The sequence below is a fragment of the Cololabis saira genome, chromosome 23 (genome assembly GCF_033807715.1).
Source record: "Cololabis saira isolate AMF1-May2022 chromosome 23, fColSai1.1, whole genome shotgun sequence".
In the NCBI taxonomy this organism is placed as follows: Eukaryota; Metazoa; Chordata; class Actinopteri; order Beloniformes; family Belonidae; genus Cololabis; species Cololabis saira.
Genome location: NC_084609.1, coordinates 18,010,941 through 18,027,974, shown reverse-complemented (window position 1 = coordinate 18,027,974; position 17,034 = coordinate 18,010,941). Strand labels below are relative to the sequence as shown.

At 42.1% G+C, this 17,034-nt stretch overlaps 2 protein-coding genes across 3 annotated transcripts in view; one reads left to right on the top strand and one right to left on the bottom strand.

Annotated features, from left to right (window-relative positions):
* LOC133424220 (lysine-specific demethylase RSBN1L-like) overlaps positions 1–11,023 on the top strand; it is a 41,017-nt gene extending 29,994 nt beyond the window's left edge. For both annotated transcript variants that reach the window (XM_061714707.1, XM_061714706.1), the window contains exons 7-9: positions 1,546–1,713; positions 1,850–1,958; positions 4,932–11,023. In XM_061714707.1, coding sequence (XP_061570691.1) covers positions 1,546–1,713; positions 1,850–1,958; positions 4,932–6,713 — 2,059 coding nt within the window. In that variant the 3' untranslated portion in view covers positions 6,714–11,023. The remainder of the gene's footprint in view (positions 1–1,545; positions 1,714–1,849; positions 1,959–4,931) is intronic.
* Positions 11,024–11,858: 835 nt separating this feature from the next.
* Positions 11,859–17,034, bottom strand: LOC133424029 (transmembrane protein 60-like). Its single transcript, XM_061714401.1, has 3 exons — positions 16,900–17,034; positions 16,506–16,620; positions 11,859–13,178 (listed from the first exon to the last, which is right to left on the bottom strand). Exons 2-3 carry the CDS (start codon positions 16,587–16,589, stop codon positions 12,861–12,863), a joined length of 402 nt encoding a protein of 133 aa, XP_061570385.1. The 5' UTR covers positions 16,590–16,620; positions 16,900–17,034; the 3' UTR covers positions 11,859–12,860.

Sequence of the window (17,034 nt, the reverse complement as noted above, 5' to 3'; positions counted from 1 at the left end):
ACGTATACTGTAAACGTTATTTGTTCGCATTAAACGTGATTCTCTCTGTGTCCCCTGTTCGCCCTCCTTTTTCTTTTTTTTTTTTTTTTTACAGCCCCTTTACGGCCTTATCTCTCAGTGCCTCACATATCTGTCTTTATTCCCCTTTTCCCTTTATCGTTCCACACCACTGCCATCTATTTATTCCTCACACACTCCCCTCTTCTACTCTCCACTATATCTGGCAATAAATACACAGGAATCTGTTTTTACACTTAGGAGCACATTGACATGCACAGTGCCGGAACAGGACCTCACGTAAAGAGAATACTTAAAGATCTATAGTAGACTTCAAATGTCTTTGTAGATGTGCACGATCAACACTCTCCTGTTTGCACTCTCTCCTTGCCGTTCCACTCGCCAGCTTTCCTGGTTTTTACATTTATTACTGTCAGCATGCAGTTAACACGCACACGCACACACAGTCTGAGCTCTGTGTGCGTGTCACACACCGAGCTCCCCACCACCACCCCACCCCAAACTCTCTGCACTATTTCTCCCCCTTTTTTTTCCCTCCTCCACCAGCTCATGCCTCTTTTTCCTTATCTCTGAAATGAATGAGTGCACAGCTCAGTGTTCAGAACGGGTAGTCTCACTGCTCTTCTGTTCATGTTTGTGTGTCTGTGTTACACCGTCGAAGGAATCTCACATATTCCCTGAATGTGTGTTTATATTCCTGTTTGAATCTGACTGCAGCTCCGGCGTGAGTCACTGATCCAGCAGCGAGCTGACTGCAGTACTTCTATTGTTGGGCTGCACGGCTCATTTTTATGCTTTTACTCCTCAGCTTGTCAGCCTGTTTGCATGAAGCCAAGTGTGAGCAGACTGGCTGTGTGTGCGTGCTCTGGCCTGGCTGTTTGCCTCCTGCATTTTATTTTTACTTAAAAATTATTGTTTCGTTTTTTTAACGCTAAAGGCACAAAAAATATGCAATTCACGCCCATTTTTTTGCCAAAATCCAAATGCTCAAAATGATTTGCCTCAGCATTATACTGTTATGTGTTGATGATAAATATTGTTTATAGTATATCACTATTGTGTTCATCGTAGGTGTATGTGTATTCGCTGCTTCACTTTTATTTAATAGCTGTAGTTCATGCTTTTACTCATAGTGTATATTATTTGATAATTTTCTGAGATTAATTAGATTTTCAGAGTGAATGCATTTGGATACTGGAGTATTGTAAAGAATCATGAAATAAATCAATAATATTTGCCTGTTGCATTGATCTGGTTTGAAATATGCTGCTTGGATTTTTAGATCATTCACACTAATGCATCTTTCTTCCTCGGCATCATAACTCTTCTGATATTCTCTTATATTACAACATCTGGATTACATCTATTGAAAAGTCAAACCAAGATGGCACCGTCAACAGCTGCTTTGTGCTTTTATGAATCAAACAAAGGAACCAGCAGAGTGGACATTCCACTCATCTGTCATGCCTTTTCTTTGGTTAGACAGCAGACGTGAACTATGTTGGCACTTTTATGTTTTTCTCTTAGTTCCACCAATGAGGTAAAGAACCTGCTGCAGTCGCTGCCCAGAACCAGCGAGCCCAGAGAAATGCTGTTCGAGGACCGGACCCGAGCGCACGCAGATCACATCGGACAGGGGTTTGAGCGTGAGACCACGGCAGCCGTGGGGGTGCTGAAGGCCGTCTGCGGAGAAAGGTAGGCCCCGTAACACACTCCTGCAGCTGGTTCATTACAGGGCTGTTTGGCTGGAGGTGACACACGTCCGCTATTTACACAACTAACTGAGTCACTGGCAGTTTATAATCTCCTCCTCTCCCCGTCTTGTTTTCAGCTCAGAGCCTCCTCGCGTAACCAAAGATGTTGTGTGTTTCCACGCTGCTGATTTCCCTTATGTAGTTCAGAGGCTGCAGTTGGACTTATATGAACCCCCGCTGTCTCAGGTGTTGCATTACACACACACACACACACACACACACACACACACACACACACACACACACACACACACACACACACACACGGCATCATGCACTTTTCATGTCTTAAATTAGATACAAAACAACCCCGACTCCATATCAGACTACAGTTTAATACCGGGGTAGAACTGATATGAGATGCTGCCCCCTGGTGGGCAAATGTCCCATCAGTAAGACAGGATAGTAAAAGTAAATACATTTACTAGTTGAATGCTTACAGTTTACATAATTAATTATTAGATATTTGGAACACCTTTTTATATCAGAATGATCATCAATTCAGTGTCTGCATTGTCTTTCTGGACTGAAAATCAAGTACCGTATTTTCTGCGCACCTAAAAGCCTTCAATTTTTTCAAAAGCTGACCATGCGCCTTATAATCCGGTGCGCCTTATATATGGATCAATACTGAGCCGCAACAGGTCTCGCAACCATAGACATATATACGTATTTTGAACGACGAAAAAACAATAAAATAAATGTATTCTAATATGTCAAGATCACAATAATCTTCCAATTTAGAACTAAAATATTAAAGAACTAACACAAATAAAATAGAGAAAGAGCGGCTCCGGAGCCGCGGGTTGCCGACCCTTGGTCTAATGCAGGGGTGTCGGACTCCAGTCCTCGAGGGCCGGTGTCCCTGCAGGTTTTAGATGTTTCTCTGCTTCATTGCACCATGATACAAGTGACTGTGTCATCAACAGAACTATCCAGACTTTGATGACAAGCTGGTGACGATGATTAATTAGAATCAGGTGTGTTAAAGCATATTTGTTCCTTTTGAACTCGCCACATAACCGAAATTCTTCTGGTGTTTGATCACAAAGGTTATTACTCTGATCATGGCTGTCATAACTGTAGTCTAATTTCTTTTTTGACAAGCTGGTGACGATGATTAATTAAAATCAGGTGTGTTAAAGCAGTGAAACATCTAAAACATGCAGGACACCGGCCCTTCTGGGATTCAGTTTGACACCTGTGGTCTAATGGATGCAGAACGTAACCCCAGCCTCTACTGTAGCGCCTTAGAATGCGGTCCGCCTTATATATGGAAAAAGTTTTAAAATATGTCATTCATTGAAGGTGCGCCTTATAATGCGGAAAATACGGTAAACAATTGAAACAACAAATCGTCTACAGTCATCACTTCCACCGGTGTTCTGTTTACATCTGAAAACCCGGAGGATAGTTTGTTCCCATGGGGTAGACTCCTTTTCCCCCAATTGTTGTAGATTCAGGCGGTATTAGTCTAATTTACTGAGGAAAAAGAATCAGTGTCTTACAACGTGGCCTTCTTACGTAGAAGTCCTGCCAGGAGTGGCAGCGGTGTGAAATGGCAGCCGCTGTGAAACGCAGCCTTTCCACTAAATGAGTGGTCCCACCACACTCACCATGAAACGATTTAGATTGTCCCCATAGCGGCTGTCCGCTCTGCTCCACTAGAGATACATATGGAATCTGTTTTAGTGCTGAGCCGTGTTGATTTACACCCAGCTGATTGAACTGGCGGGAAGTCGAGCATGAGAATGGCAGACACGAGAATCAGGTGAATTAAAAAAGAAAAATGCCTCGAGTTGGCTCCTATCCCGAGCAGATAACTCACATGATCTCAAAACCTTCAGGTAAACTAATTAGCTCACAAATCCTGCCAAAGCAGTTAGTGCTTGCAAGATCTCTGCTCCTGAAACACTCCCCCTGAGACCTGAGGTCACACTGAGGATTAAACAAAACCGCTACGGAAAGTGGAGCACATGGCTTCCGCTCCCAGCGGGACCGAGGGGTTGGAAGTCACATCATTTCACCTGATGTGACATTTGCAACTTCTGGCTTCCAAGTAAGGCCATGAATATACTTGCAGTTTGTCCAAACGCTGGCGTCTGTTCGCATACACAACCAGCTGCGCTGTGAGCAGTTCTTGGTCCAGTGCCATGCCTGGTACTGGCGGCCTCCTCTAGAACCTAAGGTTAGAAAATACAGCAGAAAAATATACAAGGAAACTGTTGGAGGAGGATGTTCTCGTTTTTATAATAAATAAAGATGTATAAAAAGTCAAAATACAAACTAGAAAATTAACACAATAATGAGAATTCGCTTTTTCTTTAACTAGTGGCAGAATATATGTATATGTTCCACTACCAGTGAGACCAAGGGGCTACAAGTCACATCATTTGACCTTATGGGGGGGAAAAAAGGACATTTAGAAAAGTAGGAAGGGCAACAACCCATAAGCATGTCAGAAAACAAGACAAAAAAAATTCTGCTCAAACATATATGTCTGTATATGTATATGTGTGTGTATATGTATATGTGTGTATGTATATACAGGACTGTCTCAGAAAATTAGAATATTGTGAGTTCTTTATTTTCTGTAATGCAATCTGTAATGCAATTTAAAAAAAAAAAAAAAAAAAAAAGTCATACATTCTGGATTCATTACAAATCAACTGAAATATTGCAAGCCTTTTATTATTTTAATATTGCTGATTATGGTTTACAGTTTAAGATTAAGATTCCCAGAATATTCTAATTTGTTTAGATAAGATATTTGAGTTTTCTTAAGCTGTAAGCCATGATCAGCAATATTAAAATAATAAAAGGCTTGCAATATTTAAGTTGATTTGTAATGAATCCAGAATGTATGACATTTTTGTTTTTGTAATTGCATTACAGAAAATCACAATATTCTAATTTTCTGAGACAGTCCTGTATTTATGTATTTTGTGTATACATTTCAGAAAACACTTTTTGATGTCTTGTTGTGCTTTTGGTTCTGTTTCTTTGTGCTTATCATTCAAGTTTTGCCTTTCAGTGCCATCAAAGATCACATCTTGTCAAAAACAAGTCTTATTCTTTCATTTATATTACCGCTGAGGTGTTATAATAGATGTCAGTATGAGGACGTTCTGTTCTAAAAGTGTCCTCTTCTCTTTGTAGTGTGTGCAGTGGGTGGACGATGCCAAACTCAACCAGCTGCGCCGGGAGGGCATCCGTTACGCTCGCATCCGCCTCTGCCACAATGACATCTACTTCATCCCCCGCAATGTGGTCCACCAGTTTAAGACGGTGTCTTCTGTCTGCAGCCTGGCGTGGCATATCCGCCTACAGCAGTACATCCGCGTCCAGGGAGAGCGAGAGGAGGAGGTGAAGGAAGAGAAGGAGCTCCCCGAGTTGAACGAAAAAGACGCAGGAACTGAGATTCCTGAGCAGATGGAGGAAGAGGAGGGGAGAGGACTGAAGGAGAGGGTCAAGGAGGAGAACGAGGAGGTGCATGTGGATGTCAAAAGGACGTTGCTAACTGGAGGAAAGGAGGAACGTAATGAGTTGTCTCGGCCTGCTATCTCTGTGAACTCAAACAGCAGCAGTGCTGGAGACAAAGAAGAGGTGAAGGAGAGGGCAAAAGAAGCTGGAAGCTCCAAACAGCAGGGTTCTCTAGCGGCCAGGGTAAAACCAGAGCCTCCAGCTTCTGCTCTCTATAAGAACAAACCCTTGTCACCTCTGGGCCCGCGTCCTCTCACCTCTCCTCACAAGCACACAAAACCCAAAGTCTCATCCAAACCTCACCATCACCACTCAGACGGCAGGACAATGTCTTCCAACAGAAGTTCCTCGTCTTCAGCTGCCAGATCGTCCCTTACTGGAGCTTTTTCCAAGTCTTCCATATCTGTAACATCTCCAGTTTCAGGATCTGCTGTCACTTCGTTACACTCTTCCTTTCCAGTCCCTCGTTCATCTCCTCTTACTTCTCCTCCTCTCAACGAATGGGCCGCGTCTTCCACCCTCTCCGCCTCCTCTCCATCCGTGACGAGTCCCAAACCTCCAGCAGACGCCCAGGTGAACAAGCTCCCTGCTTGTCAGCCGCCTCCGTCCCCTCAGCCAGAACACCCCAGAGACTCGGTCCGCCTGACGTCTGATGTCCCGGCAGACGCACGGACGCACGCGCAGTCGGAGGCTCAGACCTCGCAGGCGTCAGCTGCCGTGGCTGTGCAGACTCACATCCCCCAGACCGACACACGGACACCAACACTCCCAGAGAGGTGGACTCACGGTTTGGACTCCAGGACTTGTGCAGATTTGCAGATGCACCCCCCACACGACGCCGCCAGGCGAGACTTTTACATGCAGCAGTACTCAACACAGCACCTCCCCCCTCCGCACCTTCCTCACATGCATCCTTCCTTTTCCCCTCTAATGTCACACTCCCATCTCCCTCACAGACCGCGGGTCCTCCCCCCGAATCACCTCCCTCCGCAGCCTCAGACTCTGAACTCTTTCCACAGCCAGCCGGGGCCCCCCCCTCCGGCTCACCTGGGCCACCTGCACCCGCAGCACCCGGCAGACGTCAGCTCACAGCCTCAGCCGTACTTCCAGATGACTCCCTCGTCCCAGCAGAGCTCCCAGTCGCTCCCGCCTCACCTGTCCTACCAGCACCAGTTTGCCAAAACCTTCTTCCCCTCTCAACACCCCAACTTCAGCTCCTTCCTCCCCCCTCAGTCCTTCGTCTCACAGCCCCCCGGTTCTTACCCACAATACCAGAGCTCAGCCCCGCTGCAGGTCCAGCTCCCCCTGTCACCGTCGTTTCCTCATCCTCCTCCTCCTCCCTCTTCCTCGCCGCCCGCCCCTCCTCCCCCTCTTCCACCTCCTCCTCTCCCTCAACCTTCCCCTTCGGTTTTTTCCCCTCCACCGAGGCTGGAAGAGGAGCAGAAACAGATTTTCTAGTGAATATTTGTATATAACGGTGACGACGTTAAATGACTGTATATGTACAAGGCGTTATTTTGGCTGTCTTGTAAAACTGTGTTCAAAGGAAGGACGAGGAGTTGGACTAACGTAGCCCAGACCGCTGGACTGAACCGGTTTGGATTGTATTGACGCTCTTACTGTGCACAAGTGATTCATATGAAGGAGTTTTTGGTGTTACGGTGTTTAAAGGTGCACCACTTTTAGCTCAAAAGAGACTGAGTCTTACGGTTGGAGTGAGGTCCCTGGTCTCCAAACTGCTGTGTGGTTCTGCTTTTCCTCTTTAGTTTTTAACAGTTTTGTGCCCGAGACTGTTTTTGTAAACAAAGACGGGCCACATTAATTATTGACATCGTTCAATACATGTGTATTGATGTAATATTACATACTATTGTGTAATATTTTATTTCTGCTGTATTTTATCAATACATCTTCATCAATACAGAATATGACAGGACTTTTTCCCAGATATTGTATTTAGGAGCAATAATGCTCAGCAATAATCTGCTGAATACGAAACCAGATTCTATATATTGATAATTTTTATGCTGATTTTAAAGCAGTCGATGGAAAACATTAGCGAGTGCAATTAACAGATGACTTTTCTAATCACTTATGGTGTTACATTGGCAAGCAAGAATGTTATTTCAGAGGAGGCCACAGTAGTAGCCTTCAGTCAGAAGTACTGTTGAAAGTACTGAGGTCGTGTCGTACCTGTTGAACTGGTGTCGCCCTCAGCACCAGTGGCACACCTCTACCTGTCTTTGTTTTTTCTTCTTAAATTATGATTATTTTCTCTCGGATGTGTAACCAGAGTTTCTTAAATTTTTTAGGAAACCAAGCACTTGCTTGGCAGCTAATAAAAGAATTTGACCCAGGCAGGGCTGTCGGAGACAGGCCTCCAGAGTCTCAGGAAAACACTTTCAGGACAAATCCAACAATACATTTGTCTCCTTGAGAATCCTCAGTGCACCGGTTTTACTGGACTGCTGAGAGATTCGGGTGGTTGCTGCAGTGAGTTGTCAACCAGAATTTTAGTGAGTGCGCAGTAGGGATGGGCGGTATGGACTAAAAAATGTATCACGATAATTTCTGGCATTTATCCCAATAACTATAAAAATGACGATAAAAAAAAATACCAATTCAACTCCACCTTTTTAACTATGAATCTATCTCGCTCTCAGATCTGCCATGTTTGTTACACAAAAACGTCATCAACGGGAATTTTTCTTTCTTTCTTTCTTTCTTTCTTTCTTTCTTTCTTTCTTTCTTTCTTTCTTTCTTTCTTTCTTTCTTTCTTTCTTTCTTTCTTTCTTTCTTTCCTTCCTTTTTTCCCTTCCTTCCTCCTTTCCTCCTGCTCTTTCCTTCCTTCTTCCCTTCCTCTTTTCTCCCTTCCTTCCTCCTTTCCTTGTTTTCTCCCTTCCTTCTCCCCTTTCCTTCCTTCCTTCCTTCTTTCTTTTTTCCCCTTCCTTCCTTCTTTCCTCCTGCTCTCTCCTTCCTTCTTCCCTTCCTCTTTTCTCCCTTCCTTCTCCCCTTTCCTTGTTTCCTTCCTTCCTTCCTTCCTTCCTTCCTTCCTTCCTTCCTTCCTTCCTTCCAAAAATCAGCTTTACACAAAAACATCATCAACGGGAATTTATCGTTTTTACCGCGACATGACAAATTCTTATCGTGAGGAATTTTTTTGACTGTATATCGTGAACGGTAAAATATCGCCCATTCCTAGTGTGCAGCAACTCGCCGTCTCTCATCATCTGGATAGAAGATGGCAGAACTCAAAGAGCAATACACACATGCAGTAGGTCCAGACTTCCCTAGTGTGACTCTTTACAGCACTTTGTAATCCTTATATCAGATTATGTGGAGATACAGTTATGATTAGGAAGATTTTTAAAAAATGTATGTTAATCATTAACTATTTTAGTCTCTCAATGAGGAAATTTCAGGTTCTTCCAAAACTAAAAGCTCATTCAGGCCTCGGTAGCTCCGTGCTACGTTTTTGTTTTGTTTTTAACGCCTCAACACAAGCTCTACGACACTTTGGGAACAGATCTACACCGTTGAGAGCTCATTCCCAAAGCACTATTTATCTACATACCTGAAGTCCAGTTGCTCTACAGCGTGCAGCATACTGTCTGTTAACCTTTTATTTATCAACCAGGGACTGAAGTGACCTCCTGTATTTGAAAGTAAAACAAGCTGTTTTCTGAAGGTCCATCGTAATGATGAAGAGCGTACGTTTCTCCACGCGTTGGAGTCGGCTCTTCCGTCTCAGTGCATGTCCCACTTGTGGAGCTTTGTTATAGAGAGAAAATGTTCATCATCAGTGTCTTGATTTTACTTTCAACGAAGCCCTTTTTGCTAATGTAGCCCAGAACATTTCCCTAGTGCCTGTCCTTAACTGTGAACTACTATGTGGTCCAGAGACGCACGCTGCAGGAGTTCTGTCCTTTTCTTTTTTTTCTCTTTTAAAGAGGGGTTGCAGTTTTAAGTTCTCACTGGAAAATGAGAGCGAAGCCTTAATTGGTCTCTAAATCCTGCAAAACCTCCAAATATCTGGTTTGAGTCAGGATGGCTCAGAGGAATGATATCCCGAAAGCAGGGCTGCGTTTTTCTTGGGTAGTCTCACCACAAGCCTGCAAAATCTTGGAAAATGAATGATAACGCCTTAGGTTTTTTTTAATTTTTTCTCTGCCTCAAAGGACTACGTTTCAGAGACAGAACTCCTCTCCGTGTGGCTCTGGGGAGATCGAGGCGATAATTAAGGACTTGATACCAGTTTTAAGGCGCTCTGCAGCTCTTTTTATGCTTTTGAGTTTTAGATGTTACAGGAACCTGACAGGAACATATGTATATGTATATATAAATATATATATACATGTACATATTGTACAAATGTGACAAAGTTATGTTTGAAAACAAAAATGTCCTCAGGGGCTAGTGTTGTTTTCACAGAGTTTATTTATCTCAACTTGTTTTTTTTTTTCTTCTTTTCAGTTGTTATTTTTAAATGTCAGCACTGTAGTGTACATAAGAAGTTTTGTAAAGATGGCAAAACTTGTAGTGTGGTTTCTACTTTAAATATGAGCCTAGCTAATAAAAGGTTCAGTGTATGAAACTGTTGGGTCCAGACTTGATTCTTATCGGTGCGGTGGATAACGTCTGAGCTTTTTAGTCTTTCTTCTTGAAGTCTGGTAAATTTCAGGTAAAAACAAACAGACACACCTAATTTACTTTTTGCTTTCCTTTAAATTTTTCACTGCTGGGGCAAGTTGATCATTGATCTGCGACCTGATGGACTTGTTTGAGAGGCAGATGAGGAGGCTCGGGTTCTGGTGAGGAAGCCTCCTGGACGCCTCTCTGGACTGTGACATTGACCAGAAAGTAGAAATATTAGTTTGAACTTTTCATATTTCCCCTTTCTTTTACAAAGATTATTATAGTTGGTGTCATTTATTAATGCCACCAAAATAGAAAGAAAGAAATACTTTTAAGGGTGGTCTAAACCTGTGTTTTGGTCACTTCTGCATCCCGTAACTGCATGCTGCAGGAGTTTTCAGAGGCCATATCCAATCAGACTACGCGGACTCGACGCAGCCTTTTCCCCATCACTTCTGAACTTTTAATGCTTCATCTAACTTCAAATGTGGGGCAGGAAGTTAAAGCAAAGTTTAAAGTGAGGAAACGACTTTGAAGGCCCTGATGAGCAGTCTGAGCACACTTCTCCTGGAGGTTGAATTACCAGACACAGTGCTTGTATTTAGAAGCAGTACTTCTCTGGTCAAGTTGGGAACCTATAAGCTCTTCTACTTTTCTTTCTGAAACTTTGAGCTGATGATTACTCAGCCTAACAATCTTGAAGTGGAACAATAGCTACTCTGATCCTTTGCTGTATTACAATGTACTTTGCAAATGATGGAGGTCAAATCGCTGACCCCAGCCGGAAGCCAAATTGATCTCCATTCCCATCATGTGCCAATGTGTCCCTGGAGAAGATAACGGAGCCATGAAGGTTCCAATCCCAGATAAATAAGTTCAATCAGGCACAGCATCCAACATTAAACCAATGCCTAATCAATATGTGGAAGATGATCATTTTCTCTGGCAACCCCTCACAAGAAAATGGCTTGTGTGCATTTAATTCTGTTGAATGTTGGTACAAATGTTTTTTTTGTACTTTTATTTTATTCTAATTTTATTACATAATGCACTGTTAAACAGGTATGTTTGTGGCCCTGAAAGCAGTCACATGATGATTGACAGCAAATAAAAGGGCAGAAAAAAAACAAGTTCTGGCAGATTAATCTCAATTCATGTTTTGGACTTTTATTCTGAAAAACCCTTTCAAGAAAACCATATGAGCAAAGCAGCAATCATTTTGTAAATGTTCCTGTAGCCACAAAGATTACGAACAACTGTTAACACTTTAAACAATGTCTTTCATTTTATACATGTGTCTGACACTTAAGATAGCCTCTACTAAAGTGATGTGGTGTTGAATTATTGTGAGGTTTAGAGCAGAATACTTTGTCTTTATAGTGCCAGGCATCTTCACAGTTGGAGTACGTGATTAAATCTGACACCTGCATGTAGTGGTTGTTATGAGTAAAAGATAAGTAAATGTACAACAATAGCAGCTATTCTGCGCTGCCGTGCCAGTGCATGAAGAAACTTCATGCACAGCCTACTGTGCTGTTGGATTATTTTCCTCCATGCTCTTACTTCTTATTGCAAAGTTTTCCTTCAGTGTTGATACTGAAAGCACTGTTAAACATTTGACACTTGGAACGCATAGACGTAACTGTCGTTTGCAGCGACGTAACTGGCGTTTGGAAGTAGTAAACTCTTACAAAAGTGTTCTATAATAATGGGAAAGCTGTGTGTCCTGTCTGACGTTTCCTTATAAGGGCATGCACACAAACACACACACTGTTGGGTCCTTGGCTGCTTCACAGTTCATTTCAGGTCGCGTCTCAGTGGGATTTTCCCTGACCACGGTACTTTGTTTTGCAGTCTGCAAGTAATACGATCTCTGTTTGGAAAGAAAAAAATTAAATGCCAATGTAAGCTTTTTCTTTTTTTGCGGTCACTTAAATGGCCTCTTTTATGGTGATAAATCCCACGCAATCAGACTTAAATTAACCCCTTTATTATTACAAGACATTGTTACAACTCTAAAACATTGTTTCCTTTTTTTTATAAAGTGCAAAATAATGGCAAAAGTTTTCGGAATCAATAAACTGCGCAAAATAAATTCATGCAGAGTCATAAATATCAGTCTGAATATGACACAAACTTGACAAAACATTTCAAAAACAGATGGAAAGTATTCCAGAGAGCTCTGTGTGGATGTTTATAGCTTAATAATTAAAAGTTGTCGTCTGAATCTTAATATGACAAGTCTATTCTATCGGTACATGTGATGATTTACAAAGTACAAAAGGGGCCTTGTGCAAGGCTTAGGGGTAACCTGTGGTAAAGAGTATCAGAAGCTGCTCAAGTCATCTGAGTTATTCATTTTTATGTACACTCTTGCTGCAAAACCTGCTGTAGTCATTTAAAGTTAATTGGTTAACTGGTAAAAATAATACGTGAACAGCTCAGGAATGAAAGGAAGCAGTGTGCATGAATATTGCAACAACATATCTAAAGCATTTACAACAATATTTACATTCTGTGTTAAAATTCTGCAGATGTGTAATACTTAAACTCATTTTCTTTTTAAAAGAGCAGCAGTTTCCTATATTCATTCAACAACAATAATGAGCAGAATGAGTTAAAAATATATTGTACAGGGATTTTTTTTGTCCTTTTATCCAGTGTTTGCTTCACAGTAGTTTCTCATAATGAAAGGTCATTTTGGAATATTTGTGATTATTTTGATGCTCATAAGCAGCTCTTCTTTTGACACCTTCAGCAGAATCCCAGCTCTGCTGAAGCTCCATACAGCTGACTGAGGTCTGAGCAGCTATGATTGTCATTTTTAATGATTCTTTCTTTCTTTTTTTTTTTTTCCTTTCTTAAGATAATTATTTAATTTCCTGCAGACAATCTACACCAAAGTCACACTGTCATGGGCTGATCTTCTTCCAACTCATGTCCTCACAAGTTTAGAGCAATTTAAAGCTGTTAAGCCTCTCTCCTTTCAGGAAAGATGTTGAGCCCCAGTTCCACCAGCGCCCCCAGCAGCATGGTCCAGAGAGGGATGCACACAAATGTCAGCTTTATGTCGGCCAGTTTTTCCAGCTTTGCACACAGCGTCAGGCAGAAGCCCAGCTTGAGCAGCATGGCAGTCAGGTACCAAGTGCGCAGACGGAGGTCCGGCGAGCCATTCCTGGGGTCATACCCAGGCTTGCAGCGGCCGGCCATCTTAATGGTAAGCATGAGGATGAGGATGCCGTCAAACACCCAGACAGGGAGGAAGATGAGGAACCAGTTCCACTGCACCTGGAAATGAGAAACCACTAATAATTAAAGCTGCAAGCAGCGATGAACGGGCCCTCGTGCGTGCAATTTTCACCAATAAAGGTCAAGGATCAAAACCGAGTCCGATGACACCACCCACGAGTCTATGTCAAACCATTCAAAAGTTATGGCAGAAAGTAGGAACTATCAAATATGGACCAATCAGTTGTAGGGGGGACGTGCTTTTTGGCGCCACGGTACCGCTTTTGACTGAGAAAAGTAATGCCCATCGTCGCAGGATTGACATTTTGATGTATAACACACCTGGGTGCACGTTACGGTTCGGGCGAAGAAACGGCCAAAGAAATGGCATAAATTGCGCCAAAATTACACGATTAATTAAAAATGGCCGACTTCCTGTTCGGTTTCGGCCATGGTGCTAAGAGACTTTTCTTTAAGTTGGGACATGATACAGGTGTGTACTGATTTTCGTGCATGTACGTCAAACCGTATCGTGGGGCTTGAGGCACAAAGTTTTCTAGGGGGCGCTGTTGAGCCATTAGGCCACGGCCATTAATGCAAACCATTAAATATCACATTTTTCGTCAGGCCTGACTTGCATGCAAAATTTAGTGACTTTTGGGGCACGTTTAGGGGGGCAAAAAGGCCCTCATTTTGTCGGAAGAAAAACGAGAACGAGAACATCTCCTACAGATACAAAAGGGCCTTCACACTGTAAGTGCTCGGGTCCTAATAATAATAATACATTTTATTTACAACGCACTTTATATTTAACAATCTCAAAGTTCTACAGAGCACAAAAATAAAACATGAACTTCTTCTTCTTCTCCTTTTCCCTTCAGGGGTCGCCACAGTGAATCAGTTGCCTCCATGTGAGCCTGTCTTCTGCATCCTCTTCTCTGACCCAAACTACCTTCATGTCCTCCTTCACTACATCTATAAACCTCCTCTTTGGTTTTCCTCTGGGCCTCCAGCCTGGTAGTTCAAAACTCAGCATCCTTCTACCAATATATTCACTATTTCTCCTCTGGACATGTCCCAACCATCTCAGTCTGGCCTCCCTGACTTTATCTCCAAAGCCTCTAACATGTGCTGTCCCTCTGATGTTCTCATTCCTGATCCTACCCAGTCTGGTCACTCCTATACAGAACCTCAGCATCTTCATCTCTGCTACCTCCAGCTCTGCCTCCTGTCTTTTCCTCTAGACCAGGGGTTTTCAATTCCGGTCCTCGGGCCTCCCTGTCCTGCATGTTTTAGATGTTTCCCTTCATCATCACACCTGATTCTAATTAATGGTCCTAATTAGCTTGTCATCAAGGTCTGTACGATTCTGTTGATGACACAGCTCCTTGTATCACGGTGTGCTGAAAAGCAGGGTAACATCTAAAACATGCAGGACAGTGGGCCTTGAGGAGCGAGGTTGGGAAACACTGCTCTAGACCAAACAACACTGCTGGTCTCACCACAGTTTTGTACACCTTTCCTTTCATTTTAGCTGAAACTCTTATCACACCTGACACTTTTCTCCACCCGTTTCATCCCGCCTGCACACGTATCTTCTTCTTTTCCACACTCCATTGCTCTGAACTATTGACCCCAAGTACTTAAAATCCTAATAAAACATGAACATTTTTAATATATATATTTAGCTATGAGCTTTCTTAAAAAGGTAAGTTCTCAGATCACGTTTAAAAGCCTCTGCAGTCGGGAAGGGCGTTTGCCTCGGAGCTGCAGAGGAAATGGCTTGATCGCCCATAGTGCGGAGCCTGGTTCTGGGGACTAATCGGGTGTTTTTAGATGCAGAACGGAGGTTGAATGAGGAGGTCTGGAAGGTGAGTAGTTCTTTTCAATTCAATACAATTTTATTTATAAAGCGTCTATTACAACAGAAGTTGTCTCTAGGCGCTTTCCGGAGACCCAGAACATGACCCCCGAGCAATTATTACATAAACATAACATAAACAATGGCATGTAAAAACTCCCCTAGTGGGAGAAAAAACTTAAGCCAAACAGTGGCAAGGAAAAACTCCCCTTTAGGGGGGAAGAAACCTTGAGCAGGACCTTGCTCATAATAATCTAGGTATTGGGGGGCATTAGTGTTGTCCCGATCGATCTGGCCCGATCACGGCATTTTCAATACATTGGTATCGGCCAAAAAAGTATTGGGACATACCTAGTTATTAATGTTTTTAATATATATTAAATCGTTTTATATATCGTTGCATTTAACGTCACTTCCAGCCGCCGACCAGAAGTGACGAAGTAAACGAAACTAACATGGTTTACATGTTTGAATTGTGAAATTTTATATATGTTCATGTTGCATTGAGCTGCTGCTATTCATTTCATGCCATTAACAATGTTGCACTAAGGTTAAGCCAAAAAGTATTTTAATTTTCTTGTGTTTGTGAGTTTGACTGGATGTCATTCAACTACCTCTTTTGAAGTTAAATTTATTTAATTTTGTTATTGCACTATTCTGCACTTTTGGTTTTAGTTTACAATTTCATGTTTTTACATTTTGTGGCACCAGTGCTGATAAGCTTTGTTGAAATATATGTCTATGTAGTTCTCAATGGACAATATTGCCAAAATGCATCTGATCGGGGGAAAAAGTATCGGAAATGTATTGGGAGCCAAAAAAAGTGATTGGATCGGGAAAAAATCGGGATCAGCAGATACGCAAACTCAAGTGATCGGATCGGGAGCTAAAAAATCCTGATGGGGACAACCCTAGGGGGCATGGTGTCTGTGAATGCACTGATGAGTGAGGAGGGAGAGCTTACAGGACTGTCTCAGAAAATTAGAATATTGTGATAAATTAATTAATTATTTTCTGTAATGCAAAAATGTCATTCTGGATTCATTAAAAATCAACTGAAATATTGCAAGCCTTTTATTATTTTAATATTGATGATCATGGCTTACAGCTTAAGAAAACTCAAATATCCTATCTCAAAAAATTAGAATATTCTGGGAATCTTAATCTTAAACCGTAAGCCATGATCAGCAATATTAAAATGATAAAAGGCTTGCAATATTTCAGTTCATTTGTAATGAATCCAGAATGTATGACATTTTTTTTTTTTTTTTTTTTTAATTGCATTACAGAAAATAAAGAACTTTATCACAATATTCTAATTTTCTGAGACAGTCCTGTACACTCATTTCTGGGTGGGATGGGAGCCAGTGTAGTGATTTTAGAGGAGATGATCACAGGGACAGGGCTCTTCTTCTTCTCCCCATATTTCCTCTTGATGTTATAAGCAAGTCAGTCATGATGAGTTGGAGGAAATATTAGTCATGTGAGAGAAATGACTCAATGTGGAAGGGGGAGATCAATGTTACCTTCCCATCCAGTTTAAGCACCAACATGATGAGGAAGACCAGGGTGAACACCCAGGTCAAGAGGACCCTTTGAGCCAGAGACATTTCAGTGTCCGAACACGACCATCAGAGGAATCTGCAGACCAAACACCAACACAATCAATATACAGGTTAGACATGATGGTCACGATGCTGGATCAATGGATATTCATATAAAAACAGCATGCGCTAACGTTAACATGCCTATTTAGGCCATGATTCACTTCATTGTTGAGTCAGTAAGACACAATATCTGTCTAATAAATGCTGCATCAGAGAAAATGTGTATTCAAATAAGAAAAAAAAATGGTAGCAAACAATCGAGCTAGCCCTGATAGCATTTTGCAATTTGTTTGGTTGACAGCATTGCACTTACTTTATTGTATTTCCCATTCGCTGGTCATCACTGTGTTCTCCCCGTGTGCCATACGTTAGTGTGGACATGTTTCCTTCACAATGAGGGGCTTTAACGTTAATGAAAAACCCCCTCAACGACAGACCGTTATTTCCG

Coding starts and splice junctions, on each gene's coding strand:
- LOC133424029 (XM_061714401.1), bottom strand. CDS start 16,589: ATGTCTCTGGCTCAAAGGGTCCTCTTGACCTGGGTGTTCACCCTGGTC. Junction 13,179..16,505: donor TGCTTAAACTGGATGGGAAG/GTAACATTGATC, acceptor TCTCATTTCCAG/GTGCAGTGGAACTGGTTCCT.